The 25,377-nt window shown below is 37.9% G+C and overlaps 1 protein-coding gene across 2 annotated transcripts in view; it reads right to left on the bottom strand.

The window, feature by feature from the left end:
* Positions 1-793: 793 nt before the first annotated feature.
* LOC126282761 (core histone macro-H2A.1-like) overlaps positions 794-25,377 on the bottom strand; it is a 64,991-nt gene continuing 40,407 nt past the window's right edge. The window contains exons 8-9 of one of the 2 annotated variants that reach the window (XR_007551377.1): positions 11,235-11,638; positions 794-8,941 (exon numbers count right to left, since the gene is read on the bottom strand). Coding sequence is in view for 1 of the 2 variants with exons in the window: in XM_049982221.1 (XP_049838178.1) it covers positions 11,476-11,638 (163 nt within the window). In the remaining variant the exon portion in view is untranslated. Of the gene's footprint in view, positions 11,639-25,377 lie in introns of both variants that reach the window. The other variant, XM_049982221.1, reaches the window with a different exon arrangement.

The raw sequence follows: 25,377 nt of genomic DNA, 5'->3' as shown, positions 1-25,377 counted from the left end.
GAATTTAATGCTGTCTTCTCTTACCAATTTTGTTACACAGATTAAGTGTAACTTCTATTTAAAATTATCGCTTACAATCAAAACATGACTAAAATCTAAGTAATTCTGTTTACACATAAGTGCAATTGTCAGAAATTAAAGAGGTCCATTTATAATAAAAGTCATGTGTCACCCATTTTTGTACTTCCTGTGTTGCAGAGAACACCAATGATGCCATAGAAAAACTTTTTATATCTCTGTGTTCCAAGGCAGAGCCAAAGAAGAAAACCATTAATGCAATGGAAAACCCAGTATGGAATAATGACAGTATTATAAAAAGGATAGATTGCTACTCACCATGTAGTGGAGATGCTGAACTGCTGACAGCCACAACAAAAAGACTGCTAAGCAAGTGAGTTTTCAGCCAAAACGCCTTCTTCTAAAGTAGACAACACACACATATTCACACAAGCACAACTCACACACATGACTACTGTTTCTGGCTGCCGAGGCCACAGTGCGTGAATGTGTGTGTGGTGTTAGTTTAAAAGAAGGCTTTTGCCAGAGAGATCACTTGTTTTAGTAATCTGCAACTCAACGTCTCCACTATATGGTGAGTAGCAATCTATCCTTGTCACAATATTGTGAAAACCATGAATGCATAATTCATAAATACCTGTTGATTACAGTTATGAGTAAAAGGAGAAATGGTATGAGTATTATAAATAGCTTCTTCCTATTCACAATACAAGATTACAGCCATGGAAGATGTGTTTTACTCTGAAAAACATGGGCAAAAGTTAGAGAACATAGACACGGTTGAAACTTGTATATTTCAGTATGACACGAACACATGTAACATCCAGAACAACATTCAAAGAGCTATGTCTTTTCATCACAATGGATTTTTTTTTTCACAGTGTAGAGTTTTGCTATGTTCACACTGCAAATTCTGAAAACAATTTACAAAAAGTTTACAATACCATTTTTGTAACACAGTGAGGCAAACTGCATTATAACAGCTACTGACCGAAGAAAATACAGAATAAACTGACAAGATAGTTGATGAATTATTACACAATCAAAAACAATAGATTAAGGGAAATCTCTTGGAAGAAACAGCTGTATTTAAAATTTTTATGATATGGTTGCATTAATAAAATTATGTCCTCAAAACACTACTTATTCAGCCAGTCACACTAAAATATTTAACGCGACATTACTATAGCTGATTTATGTGTATCTTCCACAAATAGTCTGTTGAACACCAAACACAGAGACAAAATTCACGCTTTACAGAAGCACAGCACAAGCAACATACAGTACATGACTAGTTGACATCTACTTTGAAGTCTGTAAAACTCATTGTTCAAATTTCACCTTTTACCAAGATGTTTTGTATTATTTTCCCCACATTAAAACTGAACTGAAATTTTACAAATACTAAAATAGCACGAACCATAAACCTGAAAATAACAATACTCATAAAAGCGTCTTAAATGTTGCAGCAAATTCTGATAGTTACTACTATCCTGGAAAACCTGGTATCAATTGAAATCACTTTCCTAGAAGAAAAAGAATTATTGATTACAGTTTGTTAACATAGTTATTAACAAAAATGACCAAATTCTCATATTAGTGGTCACTTTAGTAATATCGTGACCACTCTCTTGGTTGATCTGTCCAGCTATGAAACTGACTCAACATAAAAAAAAGATGTATCTTGCTTTCAGAATAAAAGTCTAGCTGATATGTAGTATTGACCATAGTATCTATATGAAAATACTGACTTAAGTAATGGAAGAGTTTTGCCTTTACTACTATTTGCACCAAAACACGTGGTGAATCAATGGCAGTGTTTGGGTTTCTGAACTCTTTTCCAATTCTGAAGTATTCAAGCTTCTTGACTGAACAGCAATTATAGTCTTCATCAGGGATTTCAGTTTTACTGCCACAGCATACAGTCAGTTCTGAATCCTGGATATAATTATTCATGTGGGTGCATAAAATATATCCCTCACACACACACACACACACACACACACACACACACACAGAGAGAGAGAGAAACAGAGAGAGAGAGAGAGAGAGAGAGAGAGAGAGAGAGAGAGAGAGAGAGAGTGGGGGGGGGGGGGGGGGGGGGGGAAGAAAGAGACAACTATCGTGAGCAAATAGGTGCTCCATGTCTTAACTCCTCCTTCAATGAAATTGTTACCAAGTAAAGACAGAGACAGCAGAGTGGATATTATTTGCATAAAAAATTATTTTTAGGCAGTGATAGACATGAGATCACTCAGGAAAACCAATTCTTTATCTGAAATACAAAGCAGTCCTATCACAAGTCAGGAGCAACAACATTATGTCATATGGGCAGTGATAATGAGGATCTCTTATTGGGGCACTCCATGAGAAGCTGGTCAGTGCTATTGCATTGTGTTTGCCTTCAACGTAAACATTTTAGTACAAAGAGAATCTGAAAATGTACGATATTTGGAATGAAACTAAGGGAGGGGATTTAACTTCATATTGTCCAAAAGTACAACAAAAAAGAAGGAATGCGAATATCAACCCTAACTTCCCATCTATGATGACATCATTAGAAACAGAAAACAAGCTTACATTTTGGAAGGAAACTGGCTGTGTCCTTTTCAGATGAATCATCGTGACATTTGCCTTAAACCATTTAGGAAAACAATAGAAAAGCTAAATCTGGATAACTGGACAAGAATCTTACACCCTCCCAAATACGAGTCCAGCATCTTCATCAGTACTTCACTTCACCAAGTTTGCTGTAGAGCAATTATAGGTATCTGTTACCTCTGTTAGATCAGGAAGACAAGTGATGTTTATAGTGTCTGAAAATCCAATGAAATTTAGAAATAATCATAAATGGATTAACTACTTTGCAAAGAATAATGCTTTCAGTTTTCAGTTGATTATATTTTCTGGTTTACGTAACATGAGAAGAAAATTATTATTTTTATTATCTGGGAATGACAACTCATTTACTAACATTGGATAATTTAATAATTCAATGTATACACAAACACAGTAACTGATACAAAATTATACTTATCTAGATGACAGAAAAACACTGTATCACAAGTGATACTCAAGAGTGCTACAGGTACCAGCTGTTGGTTTACAATTATAACACCTAAACAGATTTAGAATTAATTTTCTGGACTGGCAACACAACACTAAATACATACAGCTTCACTTCCTTGTATCTAAAGATAAAATATTTACAAAGTAACTGTGGTGAGAACTGAATACAACAGAGAAAGAATACAAGAAGTGGTACAATGAAGTAACTTTTGGGTTTGTATGTGTCTGTTTTCATACGAAATAACAAAATAGCTGAATGAAGGATGAAACCAATGAGAAGTATGAATGATGTGCTCAGTAAAAATAGAGGAATCATAAGAAACAAAAAGGAGTTCAAAGATAAGGAAGACATTTGAAAAAATGATGGTTGATAGGAAATGTACTCTCTCTCTCTCTCTCTCTCTCTCTCTCTCTCTCTCTCTCACCCAGCCCCCTCCACCCCACACCCCCTCTGGCCTTTCCTGCTCAGTATTTCTTAATTCAGATTTCCTTTGATTCCACATGTACTAAGTGAGGCAGTTGTTTATTGTTTATAAGCATTCTCCTCCACTTCAGCAGTGCCTTGTGAACTGTAGATGATTCTCTTCTTCAGTTTCTTTCTTGCACTGCAACTACAAGCAAGAATTGTAAATATCTGTTGCTCTCAGACAACAGCAGCACATACAATATTGTAGTGCCTGTGTTGTTCAGAATTACGTTACAATGTTCCATCAGACATTGATACACGTGTGTGTGAGTATAGCAGAGTCTTCAATTTAATTCTTGTGTAGGTAAAGATTCAATTTCTAGGACATTCAACACTTACTCTTTCCTGCATTGTGCTCATCACTCACTCCATCTCCTGTCACTGTAATGATGCGTCCATGTAGTTAAATTTTTTCCAAATTTGACAGTTCTTGACTCTGATTCACATGTGTACTGTCTTTAAATTTTCATGCCATTTCACTCTGATGTAGCATTTGTGAGCATTGTTCCACTAATGAGAATATAACATCATAATGCTGTGAAGTTAAAGGATGAGTAAGAACCATGTTATTTGTTTTTACTTTAAAAATGCTATTGTGTTTTTACCAGGCAGTATGGACAGGCACTGACTACATTACACATTAAATGAAAGTAGTATTCCAGGAATTACTTAGCTGAACTTGCAAAACATATTTTCTTGAAAATTGTGGTCATAAAATAGAAGGATACAATATGCTGTGATCTGACCTGATATATTGGATGTTAACTCCTGGCTCCCATTTTACATAAATCAAGGGTTGCAGAACACTTTCAAAATCAGAAACTAACATGTTCATTGATGACATTTATTTTACAGCCTACAGTCATAATTTATTCAGATGGAGCAGTACAGAAAATTATTTTTATATTTAACACATGGCCACCGGAAAAAAGGGCTCAGCATTTGCAAGAATTTTGATTACTTTATTATCATTTAATTCCATAACTTCCCTCCCCCACACATCAAATATTTTTTTATTATTCAGAGAAACATCTATTTATCCCACTTCCCCTTCCTTTATCTAGCACCTTTTCTAGAATACATCTAATTCTTTTTTCTCTTTACTCACTCTCTCCTCCAGCTAAGAAGCCCAATTTTATTCCCACACTGCAAAACTCTACTATCTTTATCACGATACTAGTAACATTGCATCCACTTACATTCATAAATTATTTACAGATAGTATGCAGTTATTTTTACATTATCGCCGCACTGATTACAATTCCCTCAGCAATGATAAAATAGTGTTTTTACAAGAATAATTATTTAACTGTATTTTTACAGTCATTGTTGTCCTCCAAAGCAGAATCAAAAATTTAATAATTACAGTACTAAATAAATTCATAAAAGCATAATCCAATGATAATGTCAGATTTTTCTCATGAAGGCAATGTAATGAACTCAGCTGAAGTAATGATGAAGATTAAAAAGAAGAAAGAAATTAACACAAGGTCCATAGCTACTGCCTAAAATCAAATATATATAATCAAACACTGAACAATACACCACTCGTTCCTTGGAATAGTACCTGCTTATGCTGGCAGTCATTTAAAAGATTCTCAGGAACTGAAGGTTTATCCAAATCACTGACAGCAAAAATTCATATAAAAAACTGAAAAATTGTAATAGTAGCACCTAAACCACTAAAAAGCTAGAACTCTGAATAATGCAAAAACATTTAGCACTAATAAAAGCCAGTTACATTTTGTTACTCAATTGTTTATGATGATATGAATTATCACAATTATATGGTTCACTGTATGTGAAGGCAATATGCTACAAAAGCGGAACATATTAATTCAAAAGCAATTTCAATGACTGGTAACAGTTATGCAGTATTTCCTAGTTCATTTCCAACAATTCATTATAAAAACCTTTCCAATATTTTGCAGCAAATGAGGGTTTTTTTAGTCTCTGTCTATTAATTATTCATTTGCTTTATACGGTTGCATGTACAGCTATAAAACTAAGAATTTACTTTGTGTCTGAGTGTGAAATACGAGCACACACTATGGCTACGTATGCTGTATGTTAAGCGAGTAAACTCATACTGCTTACAAATTGCTGATGTTTTACTTTACCATAAACATTAATGCTGGAAAAGTGTACCACAGAATAAAAGGTTTACAAAACTTTGTTATTACAAGAAAACTGATTACAAAAACTTCTACTGTTTGTTCACAACATCCTGTTCTAGATCGGCTGAAACCAGCAGAGTTTGGCTTCAGTATACAAGTGTTTCGTGTCTGGTTGCTGTCAACATAGGTGATCTAACAATACATTACCTGCGTGTACTGTTGCTGTTACAAAGTGATTGTCATGCTGTGCCATCAAAACTAGTGAATATACATGCAGTGCTGGTGCTGCTTGATAAAAGCAGAGCTTGGCTGTCAACGTGCTGTGGAGCTGGTGTGCACAGCTTGCTCTCTTCTCTTCCACAACCCCTGAGAATTTGTTCAGGATGTTGTGAACAAACTACAGCACTACAATGCAGATGCATCATTAAACAGTAAAAAACATAGGAAAGTTACACTTTACAATACATCACTAAAAAGACAATTGTGGCATCCTATCTAATACAAGTTATGTTTCTATGGAATTTTTATGATGTATATTTCATTGACCTCAATTCTTATGTACATAAAGAAGAAGGCAAATGTATTTGCATCAAATCATAGATCTCATATATGCCTGCACAAGTTGCTGTAGAGCTACATTACACACTAAAGATCAGCAGCGTTTTTTCTAGCTTAGTTCAACACATAAAGAAAGATCCAGGTTACATAAAATCTGAACATCTCAACAGTCTTATAAAAATTTAAACCATTTTTAACACACAAAAATTATAAAATTAAAATTAACTAGTGTTTAAATGACCAGTAAATTTTTCACTTATGGCAGACAAAGATACATTCTCTCATAGAATGGCAGCAATGATAAAAAAAAAGCACTAAATAGCTCTGTGGCTCACTAATCAAGTAGAATGTAATAAAATCTTTCAAAATATGACTAGCTTATTCGACTTACATGAAACTGAACACCAAACAACAATAGAAGTCATATGGTAAGAGAAAGAGGTGCGTATCTACTGAGTTTAATTGTATGCACAAGTCAGCACTAAAACTAGTGACAGACTTACTTAAAATCATTTTATACACTAAATACCTCACTGTCAAAGTGCAACATAACAACAAATGCAATACAAAAGAAATGTCATTTCAATGGACCGACAGTAGAATAACCTCAAGAGAAGGGTTGAAAGATGCCAGACCAGAGGAAGTTTCAAAGATAATGACAAGCACATTTTTTTTAGAACTATGTAACCCAACATTCTTTGCCAAACAAGAGAGTTAAATCAACATCAGGAATGAAAGACAAGACAGAGAAACAGACCACAGTTAAAGAGTTACAAAGAGTTCACAAAACAATTTGGTAGATGCTAATATGTATGCCTGATGACAGAACAACTAAGTTCAGCAAGATTTTAGTAGCTGAGTCAGTGTACGAGTTATCTTAAACTACAGATGCAAAAAAAAAATACATGGAACAAACTATAGAAACCCCAGGCTAGAATATAAACAATGTAAGGAACAGATACATTGCTACTTACCATAAAGATGACATGTTAAATTGCAGACAAGCACAATTAAAACACTTACACATTAGCTTTCGGTCACAGCCTTCATTAGAAAAAGAAACACACACCATTCAATCACACAAGCAACCACACCTCATGCACATATGACCAAAGACTCCAGCAGCTCGAACCGGAATGCCTTTCTGATCCAAGCTGCCTGCCTGAGGTTGGCGGTTATGTGTGCATGAGGTGTGCTCGCTTGTGTGAATGACTGGTGTGGTGTTTCTTTTGTGTGTGTGTGTGTGTATATATATATATATATATATATATATATGACGAAGGCTGTGGCTGAAAGATAATGTGTAAATGTCTTTTAATTGTGCCTCTCTGCAACATAACACGTTATCTTTACAGTAAGTAGCAATCTATCTTTTCCTTGCACTGTTAAAATACATGTATGATATTTATACTGGACAATACATTTTTACATTTCTCTAAGCAGCAAGTGAAGCTAATTTTTTACAGATTCAGATATGAGAAATGTATATAGCAATTTGTTGAATAATGGACAGTCCAGGTGAGCATTTTGTGGAGGAAAATACTGATGAGATTTAAAGCACTTTTATTCAAAAATTGTATTATCCAACATAACAACAAATCTTATTACAGTGAATTGGGTTATCACAAAAGTGAAAAGAAATTTAATGCTACTTTCATTTCTGATTTCACTACCACAATCATAAGGCAAGCAGCCAGTTCACTTCACTGTATCAAACTTCTTTCAAAATGCAAGTATACAATATTCTTACACATTTTACATCTTTGCTATACTAAGCTCACAATCATTTATTATTCCCACTCCCATACATCAGTGAGTGGGTGGAGGAGGGAAGTGGAAAGATATATAGAGAGGGCTTTTCTCTGTGGGGTTCATGGGGCAAGTGGGAGGGGCACGCCAAACAAAATTTTGTCAGTCTAAACTAATATTGAGGACAACAACTGTCTTTTCTTCTCCATTCAAACGTGGTTTTCAATGAATAACAAATACAAAGCAAGAGCAAGGGAACTTTTTTTTCATTATTTGTTGGCTGCAAAATATAGGAATTATACTTATTAACAGATCGAAAATCTTTTAATCCAATTCTTTAAAAGGTCTGCATTATCAACAATGCTGTTTTTGACGGGAGGAGGGGGACTGTACCAATTGTCACATAAGTTGTGGATGAAGTTGTTAGTAGAAGACTAATATGTTTTGTGTAATTGCCAAAGTTGACTTCGTGACTGCTCACTGAAACTTGCAATGGCGTGCGTTGAAGATAAGTGCATTACTCTTCGTTGTAAAGCCAGTAACATTATGATAAGGCCTTCAAAGTGTTCTTAATTCCACCATATATCTATAACTGGAATAGTCTTATGAAGCTACTCCCCCATTTTATTAAACTAAACTTCAGAGACATTTTTCTATGAGATCAGTGCTGTTTACTAAAAAAACTCTGTGGAATTAAAACCACTTGTTCTTGGCACCTAATTTTTTTCTTCTGATTTTACGTATTTACCGTTGTAGACAAGAAATTTTAACATTTTTTGACAAACTACTTCCATTATAGAGAATAGATAAATACGAGTAATTGATTTACTCTATCAGGAGCAGTTAATTTCAATATTAAATTAATAATCAATTAATTACAAGAATTGGGAATCCAGTGACAGTCTCATTCTTAAGGATACACTGGACCCGTATGCGTCACTTTCACTTGCCAGATTTTGCATTCCTAAAAAGACCAAAGAGTACCAGAGTTTAAAATTGACATTATCTTCATGAGTTTGTATGACATATGTTTATAACATAAGCAAACAACTATGTATTATGTATTGACACTGTCAACTCCCTCAATGGTGCAAAATTTAATGAAATGTATACACCAAATATAGAATTCCATTTCAATACTAGCAAAATATGCAATGCTTATAGTGCACTACAGAAAAAAAGTTGCTATGATGCTTGAATTTACTCTCAGATTACTAAAACATAGTTCTAAAATATTTATTAAATATATTCATTTTTTCTTTGTTTGTCTTAAAATTTTACTAACTAGATACATGCAGCTTTGCAACAGATAAAACTGTATACTGGACTAACACTCAAATCTGTACTATTAGTTTTCACTGTCAAGTTATCTAAAGATATGCCATGCACACAGAGTAAGGAGTGTCTTTTGCAAATTACACTAAGATTGCACAGTTGTTGAGAGTAACAGTGAACAATAAATATCTGGATTTAAGCTCACTCAAATTTATATTTATTACAAAGATGCATTTTGAGGCACACTCCATTATAGAGTGCATAAAAAAAGAATGCTTTGAAAATAAGAACAAATACACAAGTAACAAGTAGAGAACACAATAACACAGTCCATGTCAACCCAAAACAAATACAGATTACCATTCCTTGGGACCTATAAGTGTCTGAAAGGTACTTGACATGAAACCAGATACAGAACATAAAATGAACAAGAGGATAAATAAATTAATCTCTATGAGACACTGGCTTTTCTTTTGATATTTTGGATATGACTTGCACGAGTGGGAAAAGTTACTGGATAAGGTTCTCAACAGAACAAAATAATCACAAGAACCATAAGCTAATGAGCCCTACAGTAAAAATTTATAACAAACAACTAACTCTTAAAGTAGAAAAGAAACTGCATGAAAAATAATTTGGACACTTAATTCACATGTGTGTGTGTGTTTATGTGAGCGGGGAGCGAGGTAATTATCAATCATGACTTACTGATAGCAAATTCCATCGTGCGTCTATAGTGGTGAAGTGGGTAAAGAAACTGTCTCATAAAGGTTCTACAAATGAGTGGAATATACTATGAGCACTCAAAAATAAATACATTAATGGTTGTTAATTTTAAAAGGCTTCTATTTTGAACTGAAGATAATTTTCAAATTTAACAGAAATAGTTCTTTTCAGTAGCTCGCCATTCTTTCATGTGCAATTAATCATCCTTTCTTCCCATTTAATCAAATTATAGGGATGGAATAAACTAAAAACCTGGAAGACTAGGGATTGTAAAATTTATCAATGACATAAACTGATTTCAAGTGGTCATGCATGGAACTGTTTGGAACAGCTAACTGTCTCCTCTTCAATGATTTCAGGAATGCAAGGACTTCCAAGTTACCCTAAAATTGCGCAACACACAAACTAAATGCAGTAACTTCAATTATACTGTAACAAAACAATAAAATTTATTACACCTAATAACGAGATACTATGCAATAGCCATAGTGCTAACTATGACTTTTTATATTAATCTTGATAAATTTTGTAATCCGAACTTCACATTTATAGACAAAATATAAAACAAACACCTCATTGTTCTGAAAATTTTGTACACTTTTATATTAAAAAATCTGTTCTCATAAAACAGAAGTAATAAATTACTTTCAAAAAGTTGTCACCCAGAATACAAATACTTTACATATTTTGCCATTATGAAATTACTCTGTATAAGAATACTGAGAAGTCCAGAATTATATGACATGCTGATTAGCATGTATTATTTTTTTCTTTTACAAATGGATGACTTGTCAAAACAGTTGCTATAACAATGCAAACTGTGCTACCACTAAAAATGCTATAACACAAAAAATCTGGCTAAACAAAATCTGCAAAATACAAATACAAAATTCATAATATCCTGTAGTGTGTTTATTGCCTGTACCTAAAAGTAAGGCACTTCAACACAATTGCAGTTTTACACACGTTTTAAAATCTTTGCTTATACATAATGTTTAGATAAGTGTCCATTCTATATGGTACCTGTTACTATAAAATACATTCATACAGATTTGCAACATGTTGAGAACACATATGGTTTTATTTTCGCACTATTTCATTACATCCTGTCACCTCAATTTTACTTCCTATGATTCACAACATTTAAAACTCTTTAACCCTGAGTGCCTGTAACTGTGGCAATTAATAAGATACCAAAATCAGGCAATTAGTATACCAGAAGCCACAGATTGTGCATACAGGATAACAATACTCACCTTTTTGTTCCACAAGCACTCTTCAAGCACGCAATTCTACAATAACCAACTTTCATTATAAAGTGTCCACTTCACATCCTGCTTTAGTCCACAGCATACATGTTTTAACATTCATTTACAAACACTTCAGGTAGTAAAAATAAGAATTAAACCTTTTTGGTTTCCATTAACCAAGAAGACTGTATGTGAGGATCTCTGTGTCCACCACACTAAGTATGTTGTAGCATGCCAGGAAAGACTTCTATGAATCAAGTTTTGCTAATTCAGCTGCATAAATGCCAATGCTTTCCATGTCAAGTAGAACAAAGTAGATTTGCTTCAATGATGAAGACATCACATTTACAAAGTAGTTGCTGATAGCTTTCAAGATGGTCTGCGCTGCCAACTGTTTGGGAAAGCCAGCTCTGCAATTAAAATAATATACAATTATAGTGATATACTTCCTTAAGCTATAAAAAAGTTTGGTAAAACAGATGAATGACTCTCAGAGACATAGAGATACTGCAACACTGGATTTAGATGCAGTCATTCCTGATTATCTAGCCCTATGCAGTTCAAAAGTAAACATTCCTTCTTATTTCTGTTGAACTAGTTTGTCACCTATTTTTCAAAATTCTTTGTGATTCTTACCCATTAAGTTTTAACTCAGTTCCTTTGTTTTGTGCATGTAGTACAACGAGGAGTCAAATGAAACACTTATTTAGAAAGGCATATTGATTTTCAACATAGTATATTTCACATTCAATGAAAGTAGTTCAGTATTTACAATAAGTGAATTTTTACACACACACACACACACACACACACACACGCACGCACGAACAACCCCACACAGTTTGCACAGGAACTCTTGTATTGCATGGTTTATATTTACAGCAGAACAGGTCATCATGATTTCAGTGGTCGTGATTCAAACTTTAGTCATCACTGATGTTTGTAACATTACAGAAGAGAGCATAAGTGCCACACTCAGAAATGTTGGTATAACATGAAAGGCATTTGAGAGACCACACTCACATGAGTGGACAAACGATGCCAGTAGTTTTGCCATAACTAGTGGCTGGACCAGGCAGCTATGAAATGTCAGGTGGGAAGGATCTGTGTTATGGTGGTTTTACTCCACAGTAACCAGCAGACAAATGTTATCACAAGCTTCCGGCTGCATTGTGGGCACACAAAGCATGCATTCAAGTAATAACATAATCTTGGTAATCATTTACACCAAATTTCATCTGCATAGCTAAAAAGATGCATCTCTGAGAAATGATTGTACAGCAATATAAGCCACTTAATTATACCATAAAAACTACATAAAAGTTACAGGGTATCTAATCAGACAGACAGTAGCTAATTTATTTATTTAATTATTGTTCCGTGGGACCAAATTAAGGCGAAGTCTCCATGGTCATGGAACGAGTCAATACATGAAATTATAACACGATATTAGAAACAGATAGATAGATATAAAAAAACATATTCAGATGACAAGTCGTAAGTTTAAATAAAGAAAATCAACAATGTAACACTGGAATTAGCTTAATTTTTTAACTCTTCCAGGAGCTCCTCAACAGAATAGAAGGATTGAGCCATGAGGAAACTCTTCAGTTTAGACTTAAAAGAGTTTGGGCTACTGCTAGGACTTTTGAGTTCTTGTGGTAGCTTATTGAAAATGGATGCAGCAGAATACTGCACTCCTTTCTGCACAAGAGTCAAGGAAGTGCATTCCACATGCAGATTGGATTTCTGCCTAGTATTAACTGAGTGAAAGCTGCTAACTCTTGGGAATAGGCTAATATTGCTAACAACAAACGACATTAAAGAAAATATATACTGTGAGGGCAATGTCAGAATTCCCAGACTATTGTATAGGGGTCGACAAGAGGTTCTCGAACTTACACCACACACAGCTCGAACAGTCCGTTTTTGAGCCAAAAATACCCTTTTTGAATCAGAAGAATTATCCCAAAAAATAATACTATACGACATAAGCGTATGAAAATATGCGAAGTAGACTACTTTTCGTGTTGAAGTGTCACTTATTTCAGATACTGTTCTAATAGTAAATAAAGCAGCATTCAGTTTCTGAACAAGATCCTGGACATGGGCTTTCCACAACAGCTTACTATCTATCCGAACGCCTAGGAACTTGAACTGTTCCGTCTCGCTTATAATATGCCCATTCTGTCTGATCAAAATATTGGTTCTTGTTGAATTGTGAGTTAGAAACTGTGAAAACTGAGTCTTACTGTGATTTAACATCAAATTATTTTCCAGAAGCCACGAACTTGTTTCATGAACAACATTATTTGATACTGTTTCAATATTACACACAACATCCTTCACTACCAAACTGGTGTCATCCGCAAACAGAAATATTTTTGAATCACCTGTAATACTAGAAGGCATATCATTTATATAAATAAGAAACAGCAGTGGCCCCAGCACTGACCCTTGGGGAACGCCCCACTTAACCGTGTCCCATTGGGACTGAACATCACTACCACTCTCAATATTGCGGAGAATTACCTTCTGCTTTCTGTTCTTAAAGTAAGAGGCGAACCAATTGTAAGCTACTCCTCTTACTCCATAATGGTCCAACTTCTGCAGTAATATTTTGTGGTCAACACAGTCAAAAGCCTTCATTAAATCAAAGAAAACACCTAGCGTTTGCAACCTTTTATTTAATCCGTCCAAAACCTCACAGAGAAAAGAAAATACAGCATTTTCAGTTGTTAAACCATTTCTAAAACCAAACTGAACATTTGACAGCAAATTATGTGAATTTTAAGTGCTCCAGTAACCTTGATAATACAACCTTCTCGATAACTTTAGTAAACACCGATGGCATAGAGATAGGTCTATAATTGTCAATACTATCCCTGTCTCCCTTTTTATAAAGTGGCTTCACTATCGAGTACTTTAATCGGTCAGGAAACCGACCACTCCTAAAGGAAAAGTTACAGATATGGCTAAGTACTGGGCTAACATACATAGAACAATATTTCAGTATTCTGCTAGATAAGTAATTATAATCAACAGCTGCTAAACACATGAAGCTACAAGGCCATGTGATATCTTAACTTGAATACTATGTACAGTAAAACTTCATCTATACATTTTTCACTTATACTCTCTCTTATACTTTTTTTCCCATGTCATGGCGAAATATCCACAGTGTGCACATCTCATGATGCAGTGTTTCAGTGTGGGTTGATGGGAAGTGGATTGGTAAGGCCAATATTAAACTATAATAAAATTTGATAGTGTAATAAGGAACTTTGTCAAAGTTAGACATTAGTCAAATTTTCTTTGCTCAAATCCAGCATCTCGCCTTAGATTTGATCAAAAGAATTGTTCGTCTTATGTTCACTGCATGGAGAAATCAACTGCTTCTAGCACTAGCATCGCTGCAGCTGTCTGACACACAATGTTTATCAATATGACACCCAAATTTACATGGTGCGTCACGTATATAACGAAATTGATAGAAATATATGAAGCAGATGAAGCACTGTATAGCTTATGACATCCCGAATACAAAAACAGAATAAAAAGTGAGAGCTATAAAAAAATTGCTGATGCTATTAGCAGTGAAGGATGGCCAGGATATACCCCCCCCCCCCCCCCCCAAGAATATAAAGGAGAAAATTTACAATTTCTGTGAAAATACAAATTTTACTTGACAGCAGTACTTATTAAATTTATTTGCCTTCACATATAAATAGCTTCAGACATTTCTGGTATTATTTTCATCAATGTGCATTGCATTGTGTTCTTTTCCAGGTACTGGGCTCCTGGATGCTCCTTCAAAGTCCATTTATTCTACTTTCATAAAGACCATTCTACAGTCTAGTCAATTGTACATGCAACATCACAGGTTTTATGGCAAAACCTACAACTTGAACATATGCCTATGCCTTCTGCAGGCAAATGGGAGCAAGTAACACACAGTTTTTATGCACTGTGGAACCTGCCCAACTGTTTCAATACTATTGATGGTAACTTGTAAGAATAAAGGCAACACAACATTCAGGATGTGCCTTTGTGAACTACCAAGGATTTTTTTGTAGTTGTGTTGTTAGGCCTTGCAGATGCAGATGGGTTATCTGTAACAGGGTGTCTGTGTATGTGCAGATGGATGTGTGTGTGTGTGTGTGTGTGTGTGTGTGTGTGTGTGTGTGTGTGTGCGAGTGTACACCTGTCTTTTTTTCCCCTAAGGGAAGTCTTTCCGCTCCCGGGATTGGAATGACTCCTTACCCTCTCCCTTAAAACCCACATCCTTTCGTCTTTCCCTCTCCTTCCTGAAGAAGCAACCATCGGTTGCGAAAGCTAGTAATTCTGTGTGTGTGTTTTGTTCATTGTGCCTGTCTGCCGGCGCTTACCCGCTTGGCGAGTCTGGAATCTTTGTTTTTAGTGGACATAGATGCATAGAGACACAACGGTGATGGACAAGCTTTTCAGAAAAGTAATTTTACTCGAGCTTTGCAACAAGGACACTTACCATCAGACCCAACTCCATTACTGGGTGAGACATAAAAGGTTCCTTTTTATTTCATGGCAGCTGAGGCATTCTCCCTTTGCACAAATGTAATGAAACTTTCCTCATGGAATCAGTTGACAAATGAGTGAAGAATATTTAACAGTAGATTGTCACGGGGGAGGGGGGGGGGGGGGGGGGGGGAGCAAAACTCAATGGAAAGTGCATTAGATGCGTTAATGTCTACATTCAGAGCTTTAAATATGCCACTGCATTGCAATCCTCCCAAAGTTGATTTTATAATTCCAGGTATGTATGTATTACACAATGTTATCCAAAACTACGATGGAACATTTTCAAGATCTCATTGTGGCAATAGCCTAATATGATACCAAGTGAGCAGTGAAATACAATCACATTTGATGACTTCACTATACAGGGTGACTCACTTAAAACTTGCACTGCATATATTGAGGAAATTGAAAGATTGGTGTGCAGTTTTCACAGAATGGATTAGAAGGCAGGGGCTCATATTGCCAGCCACAAAACAGATGTAATAATACTTAAAAGTGTTTTTTTTTTTTGTGCAAGCAAACGCTTTTTAAAATGTAACACTGCTGATCGACAGTAACAGACTAAAAGCAGGGTAAATTAGAATGTCAGTAGTGTCTGTTGAAGGATCCTACTGCAAATCATTTATGAGATACCACATTTTGAAAAGTTTCCACACTGACAATTGTTTATGCCACTCAACCTGCAGTTGCTAGGAATGATGTTGTTACGTTTGCTTAGAGTGTGCTTGTGTGTTCCTTGAGTGCATTGCAACTTGCTAGTCATTTAGTGTGTTTCAGTCGAAGCAGAAGGTTGTGAGTGGACAACATTATTTAACAGTTCATAAAAAGCCGACATGCTCATGGTGTATGGAGAATGTAGGAAGAATGCAGTTCGTTCTTATACAGTGTATCAGGCAAGATTTCAACAGATGTCAACTATTTTGGTAATTATTTATCAACTTCTTCAACTAGTTATGTGAAAGTGGTAGTGTAGCATCTAGACAACGTGTAACAGAAGGAAACAAATGTCGCCACAAGAGGGGGAAATTAGTCGCCACAAGAGGGGGAAATTAATGTTCTTGCTGCTGCTGCTGCAGTTGATCTGCATGTTAGTTCCCGCATAATGGCACGAGGAAGTGGTGAGTCAGGCAAGAGTCCTATGTATTCTCCATCGACATAAATTCCATCTGCATCACATCTCTCTCTATCAAAAGCTGTATGGAAACAATTATGAGAATTATGTTAACTTCTGTACATGGGCATTAAGACAGGATACTCCAGATGTATCATGTACCTTGTTTAGTGATGAAGCTAGGTAAACTGCTGAAATGTGCACCCCCACTGGCTTTGTCAGGTAGAATGTTAGCATCCATAGAGTGTAAACATGTGGTGTTTGATAGTGAACCATCAGCTTATAGGCCCATTCTTCATAGATTGAGTACTGAATGTGTACAAGTATTACAGCCTCCTAACAGACCACCCTCCACAGATGCTAGATGATGTTCCCCTTCAGACTAGGAGGAACCTGTGGTACTGACATTATGGCTGTTCAGCCCATAGTGCAGAAAGTATTATGGCACTTCTTCATGAATTGTTTCCAAATCATTAGATTGGTGCAGAGGACCTGTACCATGGCTGGCCCATTCTGGATCTGATGCCTATAGACTTTCTCTGTGGGAAAAACTGAAAGACGCTGTCTACAGGAACAAACCAACTAAGGCCGATGATATGCAATTATGTATTACTGCAGCCTCCTCAAACATCTCTGCTGAAACGCTCAGGTGCAGCAGTTGTTCCATAACCAGAATGTAAGCTTGTATTGCTGTTGCCAGTGGTCATTTTGAACACAACATATGAAGTTCAGTTGTCTCGTTAATGGTCAGAATCCACATAACTAGTTTATGCACTTGTGTTGTTCTTTAGTGTGAGCTACCACAGGTATTGTACAAGTGTTGGTGTGGGAACTTTTCAAAATAAGATATCTCGTAAATGACCCATACTAGCATTTTGCAACGAACACCACTGACTTTCTAATTTACCCTACTTTTAGTTTGTTAATGACAATATACATTGTTCCATTTAAAAAATTGTATGTTTACACAAAAATACACTTTATAAGTAATATTACACTTTCTTTATTGACCAACAACAGGAGCTTATGACTACTAATCTATTCTATGAGAACCGCACGTCAGTGTCACTTTCCATTTCCGCAAGATTTTCGCTCCAAAGTTTTATGTGATTCGACCTGTATATTAGATAATATCTTTCCAAATGCTTTGTAGAACACACATCCATTATACACTCCTGGAAATTGAAATAAGAACACCGTGAATTCATTGTCCCAGGAAGGGGAAACTTTATTGACACATTCCTGGGGTCAGATACATCACATGATCACACTGACAGAACCACAGGCACATAGACAAAGGCAACAGAGCATGCAAAATGTCGGCACTAGTACAGTGTATATCCACCTTTCGCAGCAATGCAGGCTGCTATTCTCCCATGGAGACGATCGTAGAGATGCTGGATGTAGTCCTGTGGAACGGCTTGCCATGCCATTTCCACCTGGCGCCTCAGTTGGACCAGCGTTCGTGCTGGACGTGCAGACCGCGTGAGACGACGCTTCATCCAGCCCCAAACATGCTCAATAGGGGACAGATCCGGAGATCTTGCTGGCCAGGGTAGTTGACTTACACCTTCTAGAGCACGTTGGGTGGCACGGGATACATGCGGACGTGCATTGTCCTGTTGGAACAGCAAGTTCCCTTGCCGGTCTAGGAATGGTAGAACGATGGGTTCGATGACGGTTTGGATGTACCGTGCACTATTCAGTGTCCCCTCGACGATCACCAGAGGTGTACGGCCAGTGTAGGAGATCGCTCCCCACACCATGATGCCGGGCGTTGGCCCTGTGTGCCTCGGTCGTATGCAGTCCTGATTGTGGCGCTCACCTGCACGGCGCCAAACACGCATATGACCATCATTGGCACCAAGGCAGATGCGACTCTCATCGCTGAAGACGACACGCCTCCATTCGTCCCTCCATTCACGCCTGTCGCGACACCACTGGAGGCGGCCTGCACGATGTTGGGCCATGAGCAGAAGACGGCCTAATGGTGTGCGGGACCGTAGCCCAGCTTCATGGAGACGGTTGTGAATGGTCCTCGCCGATACCCCAGGAGCAACAGTGTCCCTAATTTGCTGGGAAGTGGCGGTGCGGTCCCCTACGGCACTGCGTAGGATCCTACGGTCTTGGCGTGCATCCGTACGTCGCTGTGGTCCGGTCCCAGGTCGACGGGCACGTGCACCTTCCGCCGACCACTGGCGACAACATCGATGTACTGTGGAGACCTCACGCCCCACGTGTTGAGCAATTCGGCGGTACGTCCACCCGGCCTCCCGCATGCCCACTATACGCCCTCGCTCAAAGTCCGTCAACTGCACATACGGTTCACGTCCATGCTGTCGCGGCATGCTACCAGTGTTAAAGACTGCGATGGAGCTCCGTATGCCACGGCAAACTGGCTGACACTGACGGCGGCGGTGCACAAATGCTGCGCAGCTAGCGCCATTCGACGGCCAACACCGCGGTTCCCGGTGTGTCCGCTGTGCCGTGCGTGTGATCATTGCTTGTACAGCCTTCTCGCAGTGTCCGGAGCAAGTATGGTGGGTCTGACACACCGGTGTCAATGTGTTCTTTTTTCCATTTCCAGGAGTGTACTTCAGGATAGATACTGCACTCACTAACCACTCATAGTCAGAATAACAGCCAATTGTGAAGTGTTAACTTTTGCACAATGTTACAAAAAGGTGTTTTAGGTACTAACTTTATGACTATTGTTTTTGATAAACATTGTTTTTATCACTTGAAACTATCTTACACTTTTATTTAGGACTGAATCTTACAAACTCGCTCAAGTGATAGCTAATACAAAGTTCAGTTGTGTTATCTGCCTGTCATTGTGGTGCTGCATTTGATCCATGCAACAGGTAGCTATCAGAAGAGCTATTCGAACAGGTGTCACTGACAAGGGGAGGACAAGCTAGGGCACGCTGTCCCACAAGTTTGTATTTAGCTTAAAATACCTATTCTGAACTTAAGTTTTTCTTGTGCCACCATTGCTTTTATATCTGGAAGCAAACTTTGGAGAAATGTCATATCTGCATCAAGATAATCTACTTTGTTATGTTTTTGTTTTAATAAATTTTGCATTTCCTGAAAACAGTTACAAGCACTTTCATTGTGCTTGTATGTTTACTTGCACTTTCCTCCTCTTGTTATCATTGAATTTAATAACTAAAGACACTTCAAGAAATGTATAAGAAGTATTTGCTTGGAGAGTGGGAGAAGGTCCAGATGAGGAAGAACAAGAAACCTCAACCAACCGATCATGATCTTCTATATCACCTAAAAAGCTCTAATCTATTTCTTCCCCTCTTGACTTTCTCAATGATAAGGTTGCACTCTGAAGGTTGTCACCTTAAAAAGTTGTTCAAGAATTGAAGAACGATACCAATTAATACTCCATAACCTGATGGAACCACTGCTACCTTTTTATATTTCAAAAATAGAAAATCCAGGATGGAATGAACAATATTATGAAAAGGATATTTGCTACTCACCAAATAGCAGAGATGTTAAGTCACAGATAGTCACAACAAAAAGACTGTCAGAAATGAATCTTTCGGCCAACAAGTCCTTCATTGGAGGTAGAAAACACACACACACACACACACACACACACACACACACACAAACGCAGTCTCTGGCAGATGAGGCCACACTGTCGTTAAAGCCAGAGACTGCAGTCATGTATGTGTGACTTGTGTGTGTGTTTTCTACCTCCAATGAAGGACTTGTTGGCTGAAAGCTTATTTTCTGATTGTCTTTTTGTTGTGGCTATCTGTGACTCAGTACCTTTTTTTATTCGGTGTACTGCCCTCTTATATTTTTTGGTCTCTCTTTACAGTGCTACGCAAAAAAGCCAATTTTTTTTCAAGTGAGTGGTCTGTATTAAAAGGTAAGGACTGCTTGAACAATGTTGAAACCAACATTTTTGTTGAAAGTGAGTTAGAATTGGAATGGATTTGTATCAAACGCTCTGAATCTTCTGATGAAATGGGTTTTGTCTGAAGTTATTTATAGTACCACTAGTGAACCATGTAAGTCTTTGTTGCAGCAAACAACAAGCGGGGCACAAAAGTGCCGGAATAATGTACGGAAACAAACTTAACATTTGTGGATGGTGGGACAATACATGCAAGGCATTCAGGGATAGTGGATGCCCTAATATGTCAAGGAGAAATGGTCCTGTTCCTGGAAAATTGCCTCCTCATGATGTGAGTGGAACAAAGTTGTACCTGCAAATCATAATTAAAAAAATTGTTTCTCATGATTTGTGTGGAAAGAAAGTTGCAGCTATTTGTTGAATATTTGCACAGTTCTAATGTAATAGTGTAACTAGTTGAAATTTAATTGTTTTGATCACAATCACTATTTTTTTAATATGATTTTTGTTTTTTTGTAAGCCTAAATATCACAGATTTTATGAGAGATATTCAAAGTATTAAGACACTTTTCCAAAATTTGATCATCCATACATATTTCACTGCTATAGACCGGAAACTCCTCATTAGAGGGCATAGTTTCCTATCATGTGATAGGGGTTTTTGCCCTTACAGAGAAGAACAAATGACCTATACAAATAAAGGGTGTATCAAAAAGAATCATTCAGTTTAAAAAAAATCATAACTATTATGTTATCTGAGATATGTGGGTGAACAACTACTGTTGGAAAGAGCAAAACTCTTGAGTTTTACATGATTCCCACTAGGTAACAGCAGTATGCGCCCACTTCAGTTCTAGTAAAAATGGTGTCGGGACAACAGAAAGCATTTTGTGTTCTATGTTTTGCGCAGTATGGGTCAGTAATAATTGTTCAATGTGACTTTCATACTAGGTATGGTGTGTATCATCCTAGAGGACAGAATATTAAATGATGGCATAAACAATTAAGAGAAACAGGTTTTGTGTAATGGCAAAGTGTCAGGTCATCCCCGAGTGTCTGACACAGATGTCGAACGCAGCCACCATAATTTCACAAGGAGTCCACAGAAATCCATTTGCCATGCAGTTCGACAGCTCAACGTGCCCCCGATGTCCATCTGGCGTGTGTTGCATCAATGTTTACACATGACACCATACAAAGTTCAGCTACTGCAAACTCTCTGTGAAGGTGACAAACAACAAAGTGTGAAGTTTTATAATTTCTTTCTTGACATGATGGAGGATGAAAGTTTGCTCCCAAGGCTTAGTGTTTAGTGACAACCTAACACTCTATTTAAATGGAAAGGTGAACCGTCATAATGTGAGAATATGGGGTACAGAACAACCACTTGAAGCAGTACAACATAAGGGGCTTTTCAAAATTTAATGTGTTTTGAGCAGTTTGCGGAGAAAGGTATACAGTCCATTTTTCTTTGCTGAGAACACTGTTACAGGAAGCACATATCTCAATATGCTTGGGACTTTCTTTTCCCACAGTTGGAGGCTGATTCGTACAACGTCATTTACCAATAGGATAGGGCACTGCCACACCAGCACTTGGAAGTGCACGAATTTTTAAACTAACGGATTACTGAATGATGGATCGGTCACACTGGATCAAATGATTCAGCTTACATTACTGGCCTCCAAGGTCACAGGACCTGACTGTATGTGATTATTTCTTGTGGGGGAAGGTCGGAGAAGAAGGCCAGTGTTTACTCTGTCTGCTTGACGGGGAGTCTCATCCGAGATGTGGAGGAGGCCCTACCGGCGGCGATAGAGAGCACTGAGTGCACCCGACTGCAAATTGTTGCTCATGTTGGCACCAATGACTCCTGACGTCTGGGTTCAGAGGTCATCCTCAGTTCGTACAGGCGGTTGGCGAAATTGGTGAAGACGGAAAGCCTCGCTCGTGGGGTGGAATCAGAGCTAACTATTTGTAGTATCGTTCCCAGAACCGATCGCGGTCCTCTGGTTTGGAGCCGAGTGGAAGGCTTAAACCAGAGGCTCAGACGATTCTGCGCTGAGCTGGGGTGCAAATTTCTCGACCTCCGCTATCGGGTGGAGAAATGTAGGGTCCCCCTGAATAGGTCAGACGTGCACTACACGCCGGAAGCGGCTACAAGGGTAGCGGAGTACGTGTGGCGTGCACATGGGGGTTTTTTAGGTTAGAGAATTCCCTTCCTAGGCCCGACAAGACGCCCCCTGAGATGCGGCAAGGTAGGAGTAGGCAAAATGCAACAGGGAATAACAATATTAATGTGCTTATAGTAAACTGCAGGAGCGGCTATAGAAAGGTCCCAGAACTGCTCTCATTAATAAACGGTCACAGTGCCCAAATAGTACTAGGGACATAAAGTTGGCTGAAACCAGACGTTAACAGTAATGAAATCCTAAACTCAGATTGGAATGTATACCGCAGAGACAGGCTGGACAGTGAAGGGGGAGGTGTGTTTACAGCAATAAGAAGTGCAATAGCATCGAAGGAAATTGACGGAGATCCGAAATGTGAAATGATTTGGGTGAAGGTCACGGTTAAAGCACGCTCAGACATGGTAATTGGATGTCTCTATAGGCCCCCAGGCTCAGCAGGTGATGTGGCTGAGCACCTGAAGAATAATTTGGAAAATATTTCGAGTAGATTTCCCCACCATGGTATAGTTCTGGGTAGAGATTTTATTTGCCGGATATAGACTGGGAGACACAAACGTTCATAATGGGTGGCAGGGACAAAGAATCCAGTGAAATTTTTTAAAGTGCTTTATCTGAAAACTACATTGAGCAGTTAAACAGTGAACCGACTCATGGCGATAACATATTAGACCTTCTGGTGACAAAGAGACCCGAACTATTTGAAACAGTTAATGCAGAACACGGAATCAGCGATCATAAAGCGGTTACTGCATCGATGATTTCAGCCGTAAATAGAAGTATTAAAAAAGGTAGGAAGATTTTTCTGTTTAGCAAAAGTGACAAAAAGCAGATTACAGAGTACCTGACGGCTCAACACAAAAGTTTTGTCTCAAGTACAGATAGTGTTGAGGATCAGTGGACAAAGTTTAAAACCATGGTACAATATGCGTTAGATGAGTATGTGCCAAGCAAGATCGTAAGAGATGGAAAAGAGCCACCGTGGTACAATAACTGAGTTAGAAAACTGCTGTGGAAGCAAAGGGAACTTCACAGCAAACATAAACATAGCCAAAGCCTTGCAGACAAACAAAAATTACACGAAGCGAAATGTAGTGTGAAGAGGGCTATGAGAGAGGCGTTCAATGAATTTGAAAGTAAAGTTCTATGTACTGACTTGGCAGAAAATCGTAAGAAATTTTGGTCTTATGTCAAAGCGGTAGGTGGATCAAAACAAAATGTCCAGACACTCTGTGATCAAAATGGTACTGAAACAGAGGATGACAGACTAAAGGCCGAAATACTAAATGTCTTTTTCCAAAGCTGTTTCACAGAGGAAGACTGCACTGTAGTTCCTTCTCTAGATTGTCGCACAGATGACAAAATGGTAGATATCGAAATAGATGACAGAGGGATAGAGAAACAATTAAAATCGCGTAAAAGAGGAAAGGCCGCTGGACCTGATGGGATACCAGTTCGATTTTACACAGAGTACGCGAAGGAACTTGCCACCCTTCTTGCAGCGGTGTACCGTAGGTCTCTAGAAGAGCGTAACGTTCCAAAGGATTGGAAAAGGGCACAGGTCAACCCCCTTTTCAAGAAGGGATGTCGAACAGATGTGCAGAACTATAGACCTATATCTCTAACGTCGATCAGTTGTAGAATTTTGGAACACGTATTATGTTCGAGTATAATGACTTTTCTGGAGACTAGAAATCTAGTCTGTAGGAACCAGCATGGGTTTTGAAAAAGACGGTCGTGTGAAACCCAGCTCGCGCTATTCGTCTACGAGATTCAGAGGGCCATAGACACGAGTTCATAGGTAGATGCCGTGTTTCTTGACTTTCGCAAGGCGTTCGATACAGTTCCCCACAGTTGTTGAATGAACAAAGTAAGAGCATATGGACTATCAGACCAATTGTGTGATTGGATTGAGGAGTTCCTAGATAAAAGAACAAGGCTTGTCATTCTCAATGGAGAGAAGTTTTCTGAAGTAAGAGTGATTTCAGTTGTGCCGCAGGGGAGTGTCATAGGACCGTTGCTATTCACAATATACATAAATGACCTGGTGGATGATATCGGAAGTTCACTGAGGCTTTTTGCAGATGATGCTGTGGTGTATCGAGAGGTTGTAACAATGGAAAATTGTACTGAAATGCAGGAGGATCTGCAGCGAATTGACGCATGGTGCAGGGAGTGGCAATTGAATCTCAATGTAGACAATTGTAATGTGCTGCGAATACATAGAAAGATAGATCCCTTAACATTTAGCTGCAAAATAGCAGGTCAGCAACTGGAATCAGTTAATTCCATAAATTATCTGGGAGTAGGCATTAGGAGTGATTTAAAATGGAATGATCATATAAAATTGATCGTCGGTAAAGCAGATGCCAGACTGAGATTCATTGGAAGAATCCTAAGGAAATGCAA

This window comes from Schistocerca gregaria, chromosome 1, assembly GCF_023897955.1.
Source record: "Schistocerca gregaria isolate iqSchGreg1 chromosome 1, iqSchGreg1.2, whole genome shotgun sequence".
NCBI lineage: Eukaryota > Metazoa > Arthropoda > Insecta > Orthoptera > Acrididae > Schistocerca > Schistocerca gregaria.
This window is presented reverse-complemented; position numbering and strand designations above follow the sequence as displayed.